This window comes from Plutella xylostella, chromosome Z (assembly GCF_932276165.1).
Source record: "Plutella xylostella chromosome Z, ilPluXylo3.1, whole genome shotgun sequence".
In the NCBI taxonomy this organism is placed as follows: Eukaryota; Metazoa; Arthropoda; class Insecta; order Lepidoptera; family Plutellidae; genus Plutella; species Plutella xylostella.
In genome coordinates, this window is record NC_064012.1 from 8,122,763 (window position 1) to 8,142,805 (window position 20,043).

Here is a 20,043-nt window from a genome sequence, read left to right on the forward strand (position 1 = left end):
ATGTCCTCACTGCTGCTGCACGGGTTCACGGTTCCAATGACTGACGGGTCGGTGGACCCCAACACAAGCAAGCTTGTTCCTGAGAGTTGTCGGGTAATTGCACATGGGCAACCCGACTGTCAGATGTTTTCAAGCTGCCCGAATTCCTCTGACTAGGATTAACGACTGCTGCCGAAACAGCAACCGGGACCCACGGCTTAACATGCCGTCCGAAGCACGGAAGCGTCCAGAAAAGAAACTCTTTAAAAAAATCGGTCACCCGTCCAATGGCTGACCGTGCCATGTGTTGCTTAACTTCAACGATCATTTACGATCACTAAAGGCAGGTCTCGACTACGGACGCTTCCTACTAATGATAAATCTACTTACCTACCTACCATAAAGTTAAATTAAAAAAACTCACATTTGGGTAAAGGTGGGTGTTGAATACAGATCCCATCTACTAGGTATATCCTGTAAATTCAGTATAAATATGAAATCTTTATATATATAATATATTAGTATTGACTCTTGGATAACTACCTACTTGTTACCAATATTAAATAAGTGTACTTACTACTGTACAAATTTAGTAAACTCATCATGCATGGTATGAAAGTTGGCAGCCATTGCTATCGTGCCCTGTACCTACTTAACTTATTGTATAAGATGTACTTAGATCTAATTTGTGCTGTTTATGCTGAAGACGAATTTATTAGTTACCTATTTCCGTTTTTTTCTGTATAGATACCATCGTGGCTCCTATAAGCAACAAGCCCAAGCTGGGCTCGACGCCCGGCCGGGGCGCCAGCGGCGGTGGCCTGGGCAAGTCATCCGGGGGCAAGAGTGGCTCCTCAGGCTTCGGCAAATCTTCATCCGCGGGATTCGACGGAAAGTCTTCGTCATCAAGCAAGAAACCCGTGACCCTAGGATCACTGTCATCCAGCAGTAATTCAACCAGCACACTCCCTCTTGGCAGCTCCTCGAAATATGTTTCAGCCAGTAGCTACAGTAGCCCTAAGAGCAAAACGAAATTCGGGATCATATGGATACCAACCAAACGCCACAATAAAAAGAAGGACATGGTCTTTAATCCACATCGTGATGATCGCATGAGAGAGCGGTCGCCTTCTATGTACAATCTGTAAGTACCTATATAGTTAGTTAGTTAGTTACCTATTTTACTTAGTTAACTAGATACTTATTACAGGTATATGCTATAGGCTAAGTTGAGTATGACTGTTTAAACTAGGTGCCTTTGTCTTAGGTGTATACCTACCTGCTGCATTAAAAGCTACTTTAAGTTACATAATAATATCCACAAAGTATCCAAAGGCGTAAAACCAAAGTTGTTAGAAGAATCCTCGAGTTCGATCCCACTCCCATTCGACATACTATAATGACTTTTGCTGTATGGTTCGTGTAGCCCTTCTTAAGATTGTTCCTTGATGCAGAATCTTGCTAGTGGAATGAAGAATCTTAAAAATATTAAACAGAACTAATAAATCAACATATAATAATCCTTAGAATAAGTATTAACTCGCTCACACAACCATACCATAGAAAAGCCATAGACTGTGGTGCATTTCGTTCATTTCATTCACTCAAATTTTAGATTTTTTCTTTCATTCATTCGATGTTTTCTTTGTTTTGTTTGACTTTATGGACTTTATCTTTGCTGTGCGAGATTTTGTTTGAGTGTGAAACTTTTTGGTTGTTGAATGTGATACTTATTATTTACCTTTATGCCAAAATGCAAGAAAACCCAAATTTTGAGACAATCATAACCACATGGCGCCGTCTATCACAGAGTAGGTAATATAGTAGTAAGAGACCGGACTTCCTAAGAATAAAAACACAAAGTTTGGATAATGAATCATTACCAACCTATGTCACTTAAACCAGTCAGTGCTGCCAACATTACAAACACAAAATAGTGATGTACCAAAATAGTGATGTACCTAGGTATTATTTCATATCGATAATCGACGCCTCTTGTAATGGTTGACGTAGGTATACACTACAAGAAATCGTTACGATCATTCTGCATAGTTCGAACGGTATCGATAACTCGTAGCATGTATGTTGTAAAACTGTACATTAACATATTTACAACGAATTATCGGTGCTCTTAGAACTGTGTAGTCTGGCCGTAACGATTTCTCTTTTTGTATATGGCTAATGCTAGTCAGTTTTTAAATGCTTTTCTTTTTGTTTAACTACTATGCAGTACCTATACGACTTGTTTTAGTATGTAGGTACGTCATCAATCCCCTTATAAATTAGAAGTTAATCAAAAAGTAAAACAGTTTTTGATTAGTAAAAGATTTGATATAAACAAAAACATTTTTTTATTTAACAATATATAATACATTTGTATATATGTACTAGCATTTCCCGCGAGCTTTGCTTCACCTTGAAAGATTTTCCCGTGGGAAATATTTTTTCCTGTTATTAAATCCAATTCCTGTAGAAATTTAGCAATATCCTATTGTAACTAAGCTTTAAGTTTACTAAGGTACCTGCATGCCAAATTTCAAGCGTCTAACTTAGATTTGGTTTAGATTTTTCATACAAAAATATTATCCGGCTAATTTCCGTCCCCGTGGGAATTTCGGAAATTTCTTTCTTAGTGCTCACCTACACTACCTAAGGAACCTACTTGCCAAGTCTCACCATTGTAGCTTGAGCCGTTTGGCCTGTACGTTGATGTCTATTCTATTCTATTCTGGTAGGGGGTGAAGATCCTGTACGTGGCTCTCTCGAGTGGAACCTTTGGACATATCCCCTTGATTTCAGCAAAGTCCTGTCGTGTCGTGTGTACTTCTACAGCACATTGTACTGGTGGAATATTGGTCATATTATTATCTGTAGAACATGATGCACCTTGTTCTGTAAAATAATCAATTAAGAAATAGTTAGAAAAACATAGGTAAATGCCACTCAATGGAACAAATTCAATTGTAATTGTACAGTCCCCCCACATATTCACAATGCTTCTGGGAGGGGTTAGGTTTCTCTGCCCCTGGGTGTACATAATGTGTATTATAAAATCTACTAACAATATCTACTCTTCTTTCATAAGTTTCAAAGGAAATTCTTTTAGTATTTCATCAGAGAGTGGCTTTAGAGTTAGTCTTAGCCTTGGAACCGCAGTTTTTTTCAACCGACTCTTCTTCGTATTAAAATCTCTAGCATTGAAGTGATTTCCACATATAAATTTTAGCTGGTGCAGTTTTTCAATGGGAACATGTACTAAATCTTCCTAGCCCGTAGCTATTACCCATTTTTTACACCTGAGAAAAATATCGATAGTTTTAAAATTGTCTCATCCCAAAACTATATTTTGAAATAAAACGGGGCAAATTATGTTTTCTTACAGAAATATCCCTTTATATCGAGGAAGATACGTTGCTTTACTTATAGCTACTAATTTTTTACTTACCGAGATACGTCCAAAGGAAATCTGGCCATAAAAAAACGTCTTTGGCCGTCTTTACAATTCGATTACAGTCCACATATTTGGCACTTTCTTGTTAACATTTTGGTAGTGATTTTATTGTTTTAGACACCACATACACTTAAAAGGAAACTGATTCTATCCACTTTTTCATTAACATGGTATTATTGTACTTATAACAAATTGAAAATTTAAATATAACCGACATTGAACAAAACGACTGACAGCAGTGAGTGACACAGACCACAGAGTAGGTAATATAGCACAGAGTAGGTAAATGACAGATGACATTTTATACAGAGTAGGTAATTTTATGAGACATGAAAGGTTAGAGGAAGTGAGTGAGATAGAATGACTCCACCATAAACAAAACTATCCAAACTCCATACATTTGTGTTTGAAGCTCGTTTGAAGTTATAAGTTGCTACAGACTGCCGTCTATCAGGAGAACTTCAAACAGATTCAACACTTGCAAGGTGAAATAAAAACATTCTTTGTACAAAATGTAACTTGAGAACGTGAAATTAACATCGTTCAAACGCTTTTGTTGACACTTTTTATAAACGGTGGGCTTGGCTTAGCATAGAACGTGCGAGCATATTGTTATGTCCACCCACAGTGAACAGATTTCGTAATTTGTGATGACGATTTTTTGTGTGTTAAAGATAATTTTAAGTCAATGTTTTAATTTGCAGTATGTCTGGAGATTCTGATCATCACAAGAGGAGAGATGAAGAACCTGCATTACTCGTGCCAGATAAAGTGAAGCCCACCCCAGTACCTACCTTGGTGACCACAGGAACTATTGCAGCTGAAGCCGCTGTCACTGACTCTGTAGCATCAACCAGTCCAAATGAGAAAACAGAGTTTATTCAACGTGATAGCAAAGTAAGATATTTATTATGATTTTATTCTTACATCTGACTCTGTATTTAAACATTTTTATTATAATTATTTGAATGAGCTTTCTTGTAGAAGATGTTTAAAAAAAGATTAACCTGGTTTAGCAATGGGTCACCAATGAGTGGTATATTTTTTACTGACAGAATTTAAAATATACTGTATAGTTTACCTTTAGTTGATATACTTTATTATCTATTTCTAGGAAGCAACAGGAGACTCCAATGATAAAGATGAGAAGGAATACCTGGACAATAAGGACAGCAATAAAATGGATGCAGAAGACGGGGAATGTAAATATGAAAAGAATAAAATTGGAGACAAGGTAGACAGTGTGTACCTGAGGCCCCCACCGCCGCACAAAGTCAGGTCCACCACTTCCACTGCCAATGATGAAGAAGACTGTGGTATTAAATGTCTTTACTACACTTTACAATGCTGTGATTGTGTCCTCATGTAACCATGTACTCAAATATCTGTGTTTGTGCTTAACTTGCTACTATTCTTAGACCTGTCTACTATGCTTAACAGAATTTGGTTCCAGTACATTAATAATAACATTCAATTGGAAAAAAAAAATCCTTATCTGAAACATAAGACAGATAAGGCATTCATTAGATGACTGTTTCGGAGTATATTTTTTTGAATCTCAAATTATAGGGGCATACCTCTAATTAAGGTAAAAATTGTTTATAAACAATGACCTTATGAATTATACAGTGTTTAGTATTAGTTTTATATTATATTGTAGGATTATATTATAAAAGTAATAGGACGTAGACTTATACTTAACAATTTATAACTTACTCAAAACTTATCCAATAAAATTATAATAGGTATTGTTAAGATAAAACAAAACTTGAATTTTGGTGGTATTAAAAACAATGAATTGTTAGCCTTAATTGAAGCATTTCACTTTGTATTCTGAGTGATATGAGCTCATTCACTAGTGCTATTTTTAGGAACTCTTTCTAGTTGTTTATATCTTGACTACATTTTTTTACCTTCACATCTGTAATCTCTAAGAAACATTCCTTTTTGGGTTGTGTTTACTGATTCATTATATACATTCCCTATCTTATTTTATTATGACAGACTTTATGTTCTCTATCAAATAATTGTATCTACATTTTAATTGTAAATTTAACTACTTTTAAATATGTCATACAAATTTATAAATTACTCCTCACCATTATAATCCTAATCTTGCCAATGCAAATTTTAAAGTTAAAATATTGTGCCTACTAAACTGCGATTCAAGTTACTTGACCATAAATCGCAACACAATAATGGCAATAGCCGCTAGTGAGACAAAAATTAATGTCACACCAACGAAACTTTGGGATAAACGGCTGATTTATGCATAGACTACTTGACTGACTAACTAAACATTTGATTAGATTATACAAGTTTTAGTATACATCTAACAAAAACATAAATATAAACTAAGACAGGGTCTATTATTAGATTTATTATGTCCACTCATAACCCACGAAAGACTCAACTGATTTGACAAATATGTACTATGCCTAGGTAATAATTTATATTAAATATACTTACATAATATTTTTATAATGAACTTTTATAAGTACCTAGATTTATATAAAAAAAAGGGATAAGATTTATTTTGATACAGGAGTATTAATAGTTTGTTTACAATTATTTCGGATTTTTGGATAAACAAAAATATCATACTTTTTACTAGGTAACTTGCATACCGAATTTATAGTGTGCCATACATTTCAATATCCTACATTAACCAATGGTACCTAGTGTTATCACCATCTCTTGTAAGAATATTATTAAATGTATACTATAATCCAAAAATATTTTAATCTTATTACAAGACCGTTTCAATTTATTAAACTGTAGAAGGTTTAAGACTGCTTTCCCATTCCCAGTGGGCTTACTATTCGCCTGTTACTAAAGCTGTAAATTGGGTAGGTACAGTGAGCGCAAAAGTAGCAACTAATAAATATATGTTACTTTTAAAAACAAGGAGGTTCTCATATTAAGCCAGGCCCAGACATGTATCCTTTTCCCGATCTTATCACCGTACCGTATCTGCGTATTGTTTCAAGTGCCGTATAAAGTTGTGGCCGCCTTCGATTTACTCTATCCTTATCTTCACAATAGTCATAATTCATTTGATGATCGAACAAAAACCACGACGTATCTATACGAGTATCATTAACCGTCCACATATGCAATCATGATCCGCGTCGAAGATACGGATACGGTGATCGGATCGTGGAAATGATACATGCCTGGACCCAGCTTTATGGTACCTACGACTTTCGCAAAAAACTAGAAAATAAACGTGTCAACTTTAAAATTGATATCTTTTTTTTCGTCTACAACTCTACACTCACGATGAGCTTCTCTTAGAGAAGTACTTACTTATGTTCCTTGCACGAGTCTCAATGACTGTAATTCTGGGAAAATGGCGTGTCAGTCAACGAATACAAGAAGCAGCAGCTCCAGCTACTACCAGCAGATCATGAGTAGAAAAACGAGGACGAACGTAACTCCTCTAATGTGGAGAAATGTCCAGTCGGTCTGATGCGTATATTATCCCCATCATCTTCCCAGGGTTTCCATTCCATGTCAAGTATCGACCACAATCCGCATCAAATACGACCCGGGAATCCAACTTGCTATGATTTCAACCACTAGACTAGACAGAAATAAAGTCACCGACATAGCTCACCGAGTTAGTAAGCTTAAGTGGCAGTGGGCTGGTCACATCTGTCGAAGAACCGATGACCGATGGGGTAAACGTGTTCTGAAGTGGAGGCCGCGACTAGACTAACGTATTGTGTGACGCCCTCCGGCTAGATGCGGTGACGACGTGCGAAAGGTGGCTGCGGTTATGATTGGATGCGGAAAGCTAAAGATCGCATCCAGTGGCGTGCTTTGGGTGAGGCCTACGTCCAGCAGTGGATTGCTATAGGCTGATGATGATAGTTTCAACAGACCTCGAGATAGATCGCATGCAGTGGCGTGGAGAGGGCTCCGTCCAGTAGTGGACTGCTACTCGCAAGCTATGAAAAAGTTCTAGTGATAGCACCAAATTTAATCGGAAAAGGCTCTAGCTGTAAAATATTACCAACAATTAAAAACGTAAATAAGTACCTATCTATTCGATTTTAGATTAAATGTTTTTTAGTAAATTATACACTTTTTCAAGCTCGCTAAAGCGTTTTTTCCATTAACCTTTTAATATTAGAAATCATTTTCTAAGTTTTATTATACTATACTATATTATATATTTATTATACTCTGCTGAAGAAAATATACAAATAAGTAGAAATTTAATAATAAAACAAAACGATGCAATTAGATTTTTTATTGAAATACTCAACATAATATTAATGTGATAGTTATCATTCATTAGCAAACACTTAACACCTCGTACCAATTTTATTCGTACTTTTTTCACTTTGATGGATAAATACTGCATCGGTCCTTTTCATAAAATATGTATTACCTACACTAATTCCTTATGTTTAAGTACGCTGTAGCTACTTTGTTTTAGGTAATTAATTATGTACTTTTAAATTCTTATAATGTTAATTTACGAATTAGAATGTGGACAGCTACAATCTGAGTGGGATTTAAAATCGAGTAAGTATAACATGTATTACTTAGAGGTGGAATAAATACTATGAAATTGATAAACACATTATTTTGTCACATTAACATTCATCGTAAAAGTGCGTTCGAGTCGCTTACAGAATACATTTTATAATTATGTAGGTATATTCATGACTTCGCACAATACATACAGCTACAATATTAGTTTAGATGAATAATACCCTAAGTCAGAGGAATAGTATAAAAAACACCCTGTAAGTATAGTTGTAAAATTTTTAAGTTGGTGAGTATATTAAATAATAAAAATCACATAGCTTGATAAATTAGATTTGTTATAAATTTATAGTGTAAAATTCAATCAATAATCACATGATACTTGTTAAAAATATAATGAACTCCATAAAGCAATGAATAAAAAAACCAATATGTATCAATAATATTATCAAATTGTAATGCAACAGTTTCATCTACTAAATAAATTTACTTATAAATTGCAGAAATACTCATCGGTATAAGAAAATGTGATGTTTTAAGAAAGTGCACAACATTTTAATCAAAGGATTTACCTACTTATTCATCCGTACCTACGTTATAAATATGTATTACCTACATTTTATAAAAAAAACTAATAGCAAGTGCAAAGACAAGTTAGATTAAATACATCGATAAAATAGTTCAATGATTTACGAAAAGTATTACAGTATAGCAGTCTTAAATTGTACGTAGATATTTTGAATAAAATAATAATAAGCATAATACATATTGAATAAAACGAATGCCTAGGGAACATAAATGACTACTGTGATATAAAAAAGCGTTACACATGTCCTATATGCAATAATAATAGATAATATAGAGTTTTTGTGATGGTGATAAGCCTGTGCTGGATCAATCCCATAATTAACGTATTCCTCGCTCCACACATATTTGCTGGAAACGCGCCACAATCTAGGTTAGAAGGTCCATTTTATTTATTTCACGGTGTTACATTACTAAATAATATTTATATAATCAACTGGACACGAGACATTAGGTTTTGACCAGAAACTAAGTTTACTAATAAAAAGTATAATATAGTAATAAGAAGACATTAAATATAAATTATTCAGTTACATTTTGATAGCATTTAGCTTATTATACGTGTACACAAATAATTTCGACATAAAAACAAATTACCTATGTACTTACATATTTTATATCGATAATTTTTCTTCAATAAAAGCTTTTAATGATATAAACTAGTTTTGGTAACTATGATTTAAGATTTCTTCAGTCAATACATTTAAATATTAAAAGAAAAACAATTTAAATATTAGATAAAAGATTAATATGAAATTTAAAATTGTAATGATTGTATTACTGTGAGAGTTAAAAAATATTTACAATTAGTAAAACCGAACTTGTGTAAAAAGCCGCCTTACCACCATTTGTGTAATCATTTTCCGGCGTCAGTTCCGATATAACGCTATGTAGCCTTTACAATCGCATCTACCTACACAGCCAGGGGGCGGCATATACGCCATAAAATTGCAATACCATTGAATCCCTCCTAAAACTTAATCTACACAGCAACGCCTTGATGCTAACCACTACTCTATAGTGTACCATTAGAGGCATTGATGGCATGGTCGTGACACGTTGTATGCCACAAATTATAACTTAAGATAAAGCAATCTGCTTTTCCATGGAATTGCCCAATCCATTCATTGATCCCGCTGACTCTAGTGTCAGTAAAATATTAGAAACATCAATTAAAATATCACTGCTGAATCTAAAATAACGTGATTAACTAGTCAGATTACCTACTTACAATATGACGCATAATTGTATTATTATATAAATTTCATAGACATACAAAAATTATATGACAAAATATAAATAACAAATTATAACAATAATTAAAATTATTAAAAACCGCTACTTAGCTATTGACATAGATATTATTTAACTAAACAATTTCGAGGAAAGAACAACCATTTTCACTCTTGTTACCTCTGAGAATTACTATAATATCCTCACATACTAAGTCTCTTCAATGACCACATTGAATGCAGATAAATAATTTAATATACTAACACAAGTTCAGCCTAAACATTCAAATTTCCTTTGGAAAGTGTAAAATTGACTCTACCTACCTAACCTAATTGCTCAATTGCTTCGAATGGGTAGCGGGTGAGCCTCTGTGTTGACGACGTATTTTCTCAGGTCGAGCAGGAACCGGTCCTCGCTGAAGAGCAGGTAGAAGTACTTGAGTGTCTCCGAGAGGAAGAAGGATTCCATCATGTCCCGGGGGGGAGTTTTAGGGTCGGTCGCGCGCACGTTGGACAGAGATGTGTAGCCATGCGGCACTTTCGCATGCATCTCGAACGCCTGGGAAGGTAACGTAGGTACATGAAAATGTTACAGTCCTTTGAGTTTACTTTTTAGGAAAAGATGGACGAAGATGCAGACGATGAAAATGGAAAAGATGAAAAAGCTAACGAATTTACAATATTCGTGTAACGAATTTACAATATTCGTGTTACATATTTTCCAAAATAATTAAATTCAGGGATCAATAAAAATAGTCAATGCAATTATTATTATTATTAAATTATTTATTGCATATAATAAATATGTACATAGGTGAACTTAATTCTAATAGCATGACTTTATTTGGCCATCACTGCACAATTATTTTAATTATTAGTACAACCATTTGCATGCGCGACATTCGTAAGCGATCGCGATACGGCACGGCACTCAAATGGCATACAAGTTACTATAACATCACAGGTAAACTAAAACGCTCTAGCAATAACATAATAAAATAATAGGTTACCTGATAGATGTGCCAGCCCCAGTCCTGGTAAGTCGTGTTGCCGGTGATCTGGTACATGTACCAGAGGCTCTCCACGAACTCGGGCCGCAGCAGGTTGTGCGCATCAGCGTTCTTCGTATACATGTCTGATGTCGTGCTCGCCTGGAACAGTCACGTTGGGTTTATACATTACTAGATGTTTCCGCGAGCTTCGTTTCGCCTTAAAAAGTTTGCCCGTGGGAATCTCGGGATAAAAAAGTAGCATATGTGTTAATCCAGGGTGTCAGCTAACTCCAAACCAAATTTCATTATATCGGTTCAGCCGTTTTGACGTGAAGAAGTAACAAACATTCACACATACATACTCACACACTTTCGCATTTATAATATGTTATCGACGTAGATCAACGTCACTATATCGCGATTAAACGTTACGATGTAACTACTAATTATTATAATCTTATTGTAACGATACATAATTAACGCAGGTACGAAACCAAAACGCGATACCGACTCACCATATTGAAGTGTGTAATCTCTGGGGCTAGGAACGTGGGGTGCGCCGCATAAGTCAAGTAGCAGGTGTAGAGAAGTTCCTCGGCCATGGTCATGTGCCACTCGGGCATGCCGTTGGCGTAGCCCAGAGCGAGGGTGCCGGGAAGGAAACACGTCAGATGGTCCATTTTCGGGTTGAATGCCTGGAATGTTGCATGGAGTTAGTGGCTTTTGCATTGCGGTTTTGAGAGTTGTGTGGTTTTCGGGTAAGTAGGTTAATGTTTACACACATTTCAGCAATAACGTAAAATTTTCATGATAGCTTGAACAAATATTTTCACAGGCATATCAATAGGGGTGTGTAACAATGTTATTGTTAGTTTTTACTACCTCTGTGTAAATAGAAACGATTACGCTGAAGATGAAGCGTATTCATTCATATGATATGGCACATTATTTTGTATAAACATATTTGTTTAATTTAAAATTTCTATGAAATACTAATACTTACTTCTGAGCCAGATGATAGTTCTCCGATAAACAAGTATTTATTCGGAGAAGATCGCTTTGCTAAGAAATCTCTGACCCCTTCCATCGCCGTCATGTAGTCATCCAGAAGGCTAGAAGTAAAAATATTATAATGTTACTAAAATAGGATATGTTGGTGTTTGTCTAACATCTTAAAGTACACATAATTACGCGCCTATCAAATATAAAATATAATTTTGTTACAATTAAGGGGGAGCGTCTTAGAGCAGTTTCAGACTAGCCTATTTAAAAATATATACATATGAATATGGAGTAATAGGTAAAATACAAAGTAAGGAACATTCGCTTATCGCTATGTTATGTTTTTGCACGGTTGAAACATTAAAATATGTACTTATGTATATGCAAACTGAATACCTATATCACAACAAAACATAACAATATAAAAATCACAGCAAATACGATATAATCCAAAAAGCGCACAGCACTTATTGTTGTATAATAATTAATGAACTTATGAATATCGCAAGGGAAATTAATAGTTATTAAATTATAATATTTGAAAAATCGCAATGGTAAATTATTTCATTCAATTTTTAATAGTAATTTCGCTTATAATTTGATTTAATTTTTTTAAATCACAAAAAGCGCACGCACAATCGTATATTATTGCATTATGCGGATTATTGACTACATGTATACATACATAATAAAACATACGTATATGCTCACGCCTGTAATTCCCGAAGGGGTAATTAGAGGTGACTCGCTAGCGAGCCACCCGATTTTCGCTTCCGTAAGATCAGTACTTAAATTCCTTAGTTATACAAATTAATTGGTGGCAGGATTCGAACCCACGGCACGAATGAAAGCTTAGACATTATCCGTTACACCACCATGACTCTCGTTGTTCGAATGAATAACATTAAAACATCGAGTGAATGGATTCAAATTAACTTTAAACAATCGCATGAGCATTACTTTTATAATTTCATGAGAAAGCAACTGCGCAAACATTTTCTATTTGAAAAAACTTATAAAAAATTGAGCAGTTATTTACAATTTGATTCAACTTAACAGAATGAAAAATATATGAGTAGCTACGCGTGCTTTTCTCTTTATAAAATTTAAATATTAGCGTCGCTCAGCCAAAACTCGCCATTATAAATATATAAAGTACCAAGTAGCTACATTATCAATAAAATTCTTTCGCTTAAATAGCAACACTGAAACAGGTTTTTATAATATACACTTTATACAGTAGGTACTATCGCATATGCGTAATAAGCATTTTTTCATGTTATGTAGAAAAAAGAAAGAGCACGTTATGTTTACATATAGATTCTCTCAGGTCAGACCACGTTGTAAATAATATCCTCATTGCATAGCAGCGTTACCTACCAGTACCTATTTATATTTCATGTACCGACGATTAGACAAAAGGTCAAATACATGAACGATACCGATCAATACCAAATTCATTTCATAAGGTTGCTACTTACTAAATGTTGGTGCATATGTACCTGTAGCATCGATTGACCTACTGTCTCATTCCAAGGTTTTACAAACGGGTAGGTACTCTTGCACTTTTCAGATATTGACAGAGTGAGATGGGTCATTGTTAGGCGCAATAGCAACGCACTAAAACAATTTCAGTATTCGTTTGTTAAGAAAAATAGACTATAATCTACAATAAACATATAATTTTTATATTAGTTGATATTTATTTACTAACAATATCTATTGTGAGTCTAAGTCGTGTGATTGTTTACACTTGTATTACTAACACTTTGATCCTTATTGGTTGAAAAATTAATATCTTATTCATAATTATAATTTATTATATCCCATTCCACGGAGAAAGACATCTCACAGAATCCTTTTTACATTTGAATGGGGTTAGTTTTTGTTTGTATCAGATATATTTCCCCGTGGAATGGGATATAAATGTAGTATAATACTCACTAGTTGATGTAGTATAATACTCACTAGTTGATAGTCTTCCCGGTCTGGATCCACTGTTTGAGCAGATACTCGTAGTAGCTGTCCCCCCGAGCCCCGAGCGTGATGGTGGCGTGCGGCAGGAACTGGCCCGTGTTGGGGTTGATGAAGATGGGAACCAGCCCGTGCTTCTTGGGCAACTGGTGGATCTTCTCCGAGACTGCTGACGCCGCGTCCTGTGTGGTGAGGAGGTTTGTATTGGCGTGGCGCATAATCATACCGATGTTACAATCACGGCAGTGAAAAGTTAAGGGATATATCGAACGTCAATGGCAAGTGGAACTTTGGCATTGCACGTGAGTGTATAAACGGGAATGTTTGTCAGGGATGAATGGGTGTTTGTTAGTATTTGATAAAGATTTGATGAGCAAGAGGTATGTGCAATTTTTGTCGTGGAATTCTTAGATATCAAATCAGGAAAAGCTAAGCGGGTCCAGCAAATAGCAATTTATTGTTATTTCATACCTAATTAGCGTGCCTATTAGTAATTCTTATCAGTTGTAACTACCTACTATCAGAGATTTGATTATACAACACAATTTTTAAACGGAAACTATATTCATTAGGTACTGATAGTAGGTATAAGCCGGCAGTGGTAAGATAACGAGCATTGAGTACAAACCTCAAACGGTGGCATTCCTGCATAGCCCGACTGGACTGTGTGTGGCCGCCATAATTGAGAAAAATGTGTCTGGGAGACAGCTATGGTAACATTGTGGGGTAGACAGCATTATTAGTTCAAGCAATTCTAATAATGCTGTCTACCCCACAATGTTACCATAGCTGTCTCCCAGACACATTTTTCTCAAGATGCATGATTTGTAATGGACCAATGGCATCGCCCGGCCTTGACGTTACTCCACACATCTCAAAATGCCTAAAATTTCCTTCTGCAGTGTCACCTCAAACGCTGGGTTCCTGGTAACTCGCGACAGCTCCCTGAACTCGAGCTACGCCGACACATTTAACCCTATATTTTTTCTCAAGGTTCATGATTTGTAATGAACCAAAGGCATCGCCCGGCCTTGACGTTACTCAACCAGGGTGTCCACTCAGAATGCTCCAAATAATTCCCTGACATTTCCCTGACTTTCCCTGACCGTTTCAGAAAATTTCCCTGACCAAAGATCAAAATATAAACGTAATTTAAGTAATTTTTCAAAGTTCATTTGTTTGACACTTATTAAATCTTGATTTCGTAAAATATGCATACAGGGTCGGTGATTTGTTTGACTCTTATTAAAACTTGATGTCGTAAAGTATGTATACAGGGTCGGCAAAAAAGGTATATTAATAGTATAGCACTCAAAACACACTAGCTTTGTTCTACTTCTAAATATTATCCAATCTCCATGATTTTCTAGGATATTAACGACACAATAAATTACTAGGTGTATAGTTTTTTGTTTTCTCAAAATTTGCTATAGATTCAAACTTATAGGCACCTCAAGCAACGCTGATCAAAACTGCGCTGAATCACGCCGTTGTTAAACAAAAGCAATGTTATTTTTTTAAAGAGAAACCTACAGCTCTATTTAGAATTATTAACTATGCTGAAGCGATTGACATCAAACTCAAAAAGATTTGTTGAAATTTACTTGGTGAATAACGACTTCTCCCGAAATTTTATCAAGGAAAGTACGTCACGAGCTGCATTTATCTCTACAGCACCCGAGCCCCGGGCCAAGAGTGCACAAACGATAGCAAATGTTTTCCTAAATAACTATTTCTCGAGGTTCCCTCTTAAGCCTTAAGAGTCATTCTAAACAACTTTTGTTGTGCGAGTATTAAATTTCCGCAAAAAAAAATGCATCCGCCTTGCAGCTTCCTTAGTCCTTGCTATACTGCCTAGTTTAATAGTCTGACCAAAATTAAACTGATTAACATCGAAGTAGAAATTGAAACCGAAATAGAAACAGAACCATTTTTTTTGTATGGCTCTCTCCTGACTGACTAAGTTGTTAGTTGTGTAAGTATTTTTTTATGAAATTTTATTAAACATACAGTACAAAATAGAATAAAGTTTAGTTAGTAATTTTTTTTTATTGATTAATAGATGCTGCGCGGAGGCAACGTATGCGGTCTCGCTGACGTATAAAAAAATTTGCGAATTGAGAACCTTCCTTCTCCTTCTTTTTTCAAAGTCTGTTAATGAGGGGGGCTGGAGCGCATCTGCACCAACAAAATCACGTTTTTTTTTTTATCACAAACTTATAAAAGTCTTTAAACTAAATTTGTTTTGATTGGTGAGATGGTCACCCTCTTTTGCATCAATCTGTATATACGGGACATAATTTTACCAGCTGAGTCTGGGATCTAGCTAATCTTTTAGAATTCCTACTATTTTTTCCATCTGTCATATTTGATTAAATCACGTAGATTTAAAAAACATAATCGTATAATTTTAAGTTTCAGTCAAAAATATTCCAAAACTAAACGATATTTAATTTTATGACTTATGTCTTTCACGTAAAAAAGAAGTATTACTAGTAAAGGAAAGTACTAAAAATTATGCTAGAGAAATGTAGTTTTTTTTTAATATTTATGGTATATAAATATTTAATACCATAAATATTTCTTTATTCCTGCTACACTTTACCCTTTACATCTAAATATCCTTCCACCCAAAGGTTGTCTGGAAGAAATCGCTTTAAGCGATAAGACCGCCATTTGTACATATGTGTTAGATTAAGTTTTGTATTGTTGTCCATATTTTTGTGTGCAAATAAAGAATATCTTATTTTATCTTTTTCCCTGACTTTCCAGGTGGCCCATCAATTTCACTGACTTTCCCTGACTTTCCAGATAGTGGACACCCTGTCAACATATCTTAACACGCGTTCTACAGCAGCAGTCTCACCTCAAACGCTGGGTTCCCAGTGACCCGCGACAGCTCCCTGAACTCGAGCTGCACGGTGGTGACCTCGGCGGTGGAGCTGTAGTGCGACCACTCCGGCGCGTGCGCGGTCTGCGCGCCGAGGCTCACGTCCGAGTACGGGATGCCCGAGGGAGACGAGAACGCCGCCATCAGACGCTTGCCCAGGTCCTCCTGACGATGTTATAATGAAATGATGGTAGCCATTGCTATAAAACGCAAAAACTTCTGTACCAAAACGGAAGTTAAGTCTTTACTTCACGTTTTGTTGAAGACATGTCACCTTACAAACGTGCAAAGGTGTTTATTGATTGTAGTTCATAATTATCTGTTTAGATATGTATGGTCATGACTGTACTTAATGACTATAATAATTATCATGTAGTCGCGTAAATTAGTTAGGTATTTCGTAATCAGAAGACGAAGAATTGCGTAGTATTCTAAGTTTGTTATGTTAAGTGTAACCTTACGAAAGTTAAATAAATAAATAAATAAATATGTGGGGACATCTCACACACGGCCAGTTCTCACACAGTTACATAACTTAAGAACACTTACCGCTTTTGCCAAGAACATTTTATCCTGAGTAAAATGGTAATTTGTTAGTAACGCTCCTAAAACCCTGATGGTCACTTCGAAGAAATTCACATCCTTGTTCCGAGTGAAATGAAGGTTATCTTCCACCCACTGTTTACCCTCTTCATATTCTAAAAAAACAACATAAATTATTATTACCAGTACTCAAGTAAAAATATTTAATGTATTTATTTTTTTATTGTTTCAACTACTTACATAGTTACCAAGACAATCGTGTGTTGGTAATAAAACTAACAAATGATGCAACACGTAAAGTGGGAATAATTCATAGGCGTGGGAAGCAACTATGCGACACACATGGAAATGTTCTAGAACTATCGATCAATACTGCACTTGTATTATTATTTATTAAGCACTTGTGAGGAGAATTTACAAACAATCCAAATCGTAACCTGCCTTATACATATACTTGAATTCTGGGACTTATTCTAGTAAATTCATACCTCTGTTTAATGTTTAGATTAGTGCCATAAACAATTTCCTTTTTCTATATTTTGTAGAATAAATGATGAACATACCATCACTCAGGCCCATGATAAAAGCGGTATCCAGGGCATCCACAATAGTCAGACCAAGGGAGAACCAGTTGGAAGCTCCTTTGCTCACGGGCTTCAAGTTATCGTAGCCCCATGCATACTCCTTGTAACCCTTCCATGCATGCTGGAAACTGGACACCACTGCTTGCTGCCGGTTGTTGGCTGGCCCTAAAGAGGGTTTATAGAAATCATTTTGAGGCTCAAAGACACATGGTATTCACAAAATAATTATTGATGACTAAATCACACAGCTTGAAGACTCTAAAATATAATGATGTTCATTAGACTTTGACTTGATCATACTAAGATGATCAAGTCAAAGTCTGATGAGGAAAGCAGTATTTCACATAATTATCACTGCGGCTTAAAAAAATATGATGTATTAAGTAACTCTATCTGAGCAGTTACTTACCTGAAAAGGTAGGTAATTCAAACTCAGATTCATCTTTCTTGTTTTCTTCTGCGGACTTCTTCAGTTGTTTATTTTTAACAGGCTCATGGATTAGTGATGTATTTTTTGTGAGTTTCTGAAAAACCAAATGTTCTAATAATTGTAGTATTCTACTTCTGGTATACCTTTGACCAAACCTTACAACATAACAACATGTGAGCGTAGCGTAATATATTTGTAAAGTTTAAGTGCAAAATGGAAATAACACAATTAGATTTGTTTTTTATTTAAAACATCTCTGTTAGGGATGTTATGTTTCTAGAAACGAGGGTTCAGTGTTTCCATAAATGTCTATATGTCCAGTGGTGTCTATCCTCAAAAATTCATTAGATAAAAATAATTGTATCCATAACTAAGACTTACATACCTGAATAAGTTTGCTAGCCCGTGCCTCTTTAGCATCTTCATTACTTTGGTTGTTTGAGGAGTATACCAGCACAATAACTGTGATTGCAATTATTATCACTGCATATACTAGAGATCTTTGTAGTCGTGAGAGCTGATTCCATCTCTGAAATAATTGTCATCATTATAATATGGTGGTAAATGGTAAATCATTTTATTTTAGGAAATCTAAACTAATTTGCCATTCATTTTTTTTCCACCACATGCTTTGTTGTAGAATCTGTCTAGAAGTTAAGGTTGTATAACAATATTAAGATATGAAATTCTTGGCATACATTACACTGAAGAAACAAATGGGTGAATTTAATGAAGTCCAAATTAATAACATTGTGATAGTTTCAGCAAGAGCATCAAAATACTAAAAAGTTATAACACACTTACTCGGATCATTTTCCTGTGAGTAGCCACACCTCCAAGTTGCTCAATTAAAAGAGTAACTTCATGTTTTGATTTCCGAGATCTACCAGAGTCTATCGGGGAGAGAAGGCCTGTGTCCATTAAGGAAATTTAAAATACAGGAATATCCTAATTATTTTATTGGCATTTCTTGATGTAATCTGCAAGTTATTGTAAATATCAACTATCTAGCTCTAGCTCTACCTACTTGAGGCCAGTACAGAACCACAGCAGTAATTAAAAGTCTAAGCCAAAGACCAACTCTTCATTCTCAGTCTAAAATATATAAGATATTTTCTTTTGTCCTATGTACCAAGCAATGTAGCTATTAACATTATCACTTATTTTAAATTGTTTGTGAAACCCAGGTTTGTTTTAACCCGTTGATAGCCAAAACGTAATCTTTTGAACAGTAAATTAAAGACTTTAACACAAACCCTACACGATTTTCAGCACTTCAGCAGACTGAAGGACAATGGCGAAAGGCGAAGGACGTATTTACAGAAGGTTAAAGACAACATAAAAAGGCGTGTTTAAATATAAGTCACGTAAAATACTTAATCATTAAAATTTTCTTTGAATAATAGATAAAATATACTTACTTATGTGGCCATTTCAGCAAACAATATTAATAAAATAGGTGTAAAATGCCCCCTTTCTTCCCTCACTAAATTTGAGATTTTGATTTGAGAATTGAAATTTTGAATGATTTGTCATGAAAAATAAAAAAGTCATTTCAATGTAAATTTTAGCATCTGTGAATGTGAAGTAGGGTGTTATTTCATTCGATTCCGTTCACGTTCCGACTGTTCACCGACGCGATCGTTCTTCGTATGTGGCTGCGAAACAACAAAAAAACTGTAAATAGGTATGTATAACCAAGGGTATAATCGGCAGATGTAACCATTTCGCAAATATTTTCATGGTGCTGTTTAGCCCCAGTTTCATCATACTTGGTTAGATCAAAAAAGGGATTATTTCATAAATTGTACGTCGTCTTCACACTAAATTTTTCATAGATGTATCAAAAGTCAACAATTAATCCATGATCTAACCGAGTAT

The 20,043-nt window shown here is 35.1% G+C and overlaps 2 protein-coding genes across 5 annotated transcripts; one reads left to right on the top strand and one right to left on the bottom strand.

Annotated features, from left to right (window-relative positions):
* On the top strand, positions 1 to 6,674 carry LOC125491292. Its single transcript, XM_048632877.1, has 4 exons — positions 1 to 67; positions 727 to 1,123; positions 4,135 to 4,327; positions 4,545 to 6,674. Exons 1-4 carry the CDS (start codon positions 1 to 3, stop codon positions 4,797 to 4,799), a joined length of 912 nt encoding a protein of 303 aa, XP_048488834.1. The 3' UTR covers positions 4,800 to 6,674.
* Positions 6,675 to 7,673: 999 nt separating this feature from the next.
* LOC125491206 (endoplasmic reticulum mannosyl-oligosaccharide 1,2-alpha-mannosidase) lies at positions 7,674 to 19,733 on the bottom strand. Of its 4 annotated transcripts, none has more exons than XM_048632616.1 (12): positions 19,584 to 19,733; positions 18,967 to 19,142; positions 18,548 to 18,691; positions 18,142 to 18,256; positions 17,712 to 17,897; positions 17,155 to 17,303; positions 16,582 to 16,770; positions 13,710 to 13,897; positions 11,743 to 11,851; positions 11,255 to 11,434; positions 10,758 to 10,898; positions 7,674 to 10,306 (listed from the first exon to the last, which is right to left on the bottom strand). In XM_048632616.1, exons 2-12 carry the CDS (start codon positions 19,081 to 19,083, stop codon positions 10,085 to 10,087), a joined length of 1,740 nt encoding a protein of 579 aa, XP_048488573.1. In that variant the 5' UTR covers positions 19,084 to 19,142; positions 19,584 to 19,733; the 3' UTR covers positions 7,674 to 10,084. The 4 variants fall into 4 exon arrangements, with proteins under 4 accessions (XP_048488573.1, XP_048488576.1, XP_048488574.1 ...); XM_048632619.1 differs by having other exon boundaries at positions 18,967 to 19,045; positions 19,584 to 19,728; XM_048632617.1 differs by having other exon boundaries at positions 18,967 to 19,055; positions 19,584 to 19,728.
* Positions 19,734 to 20,043: the final 310 nt, after the last annotated feature.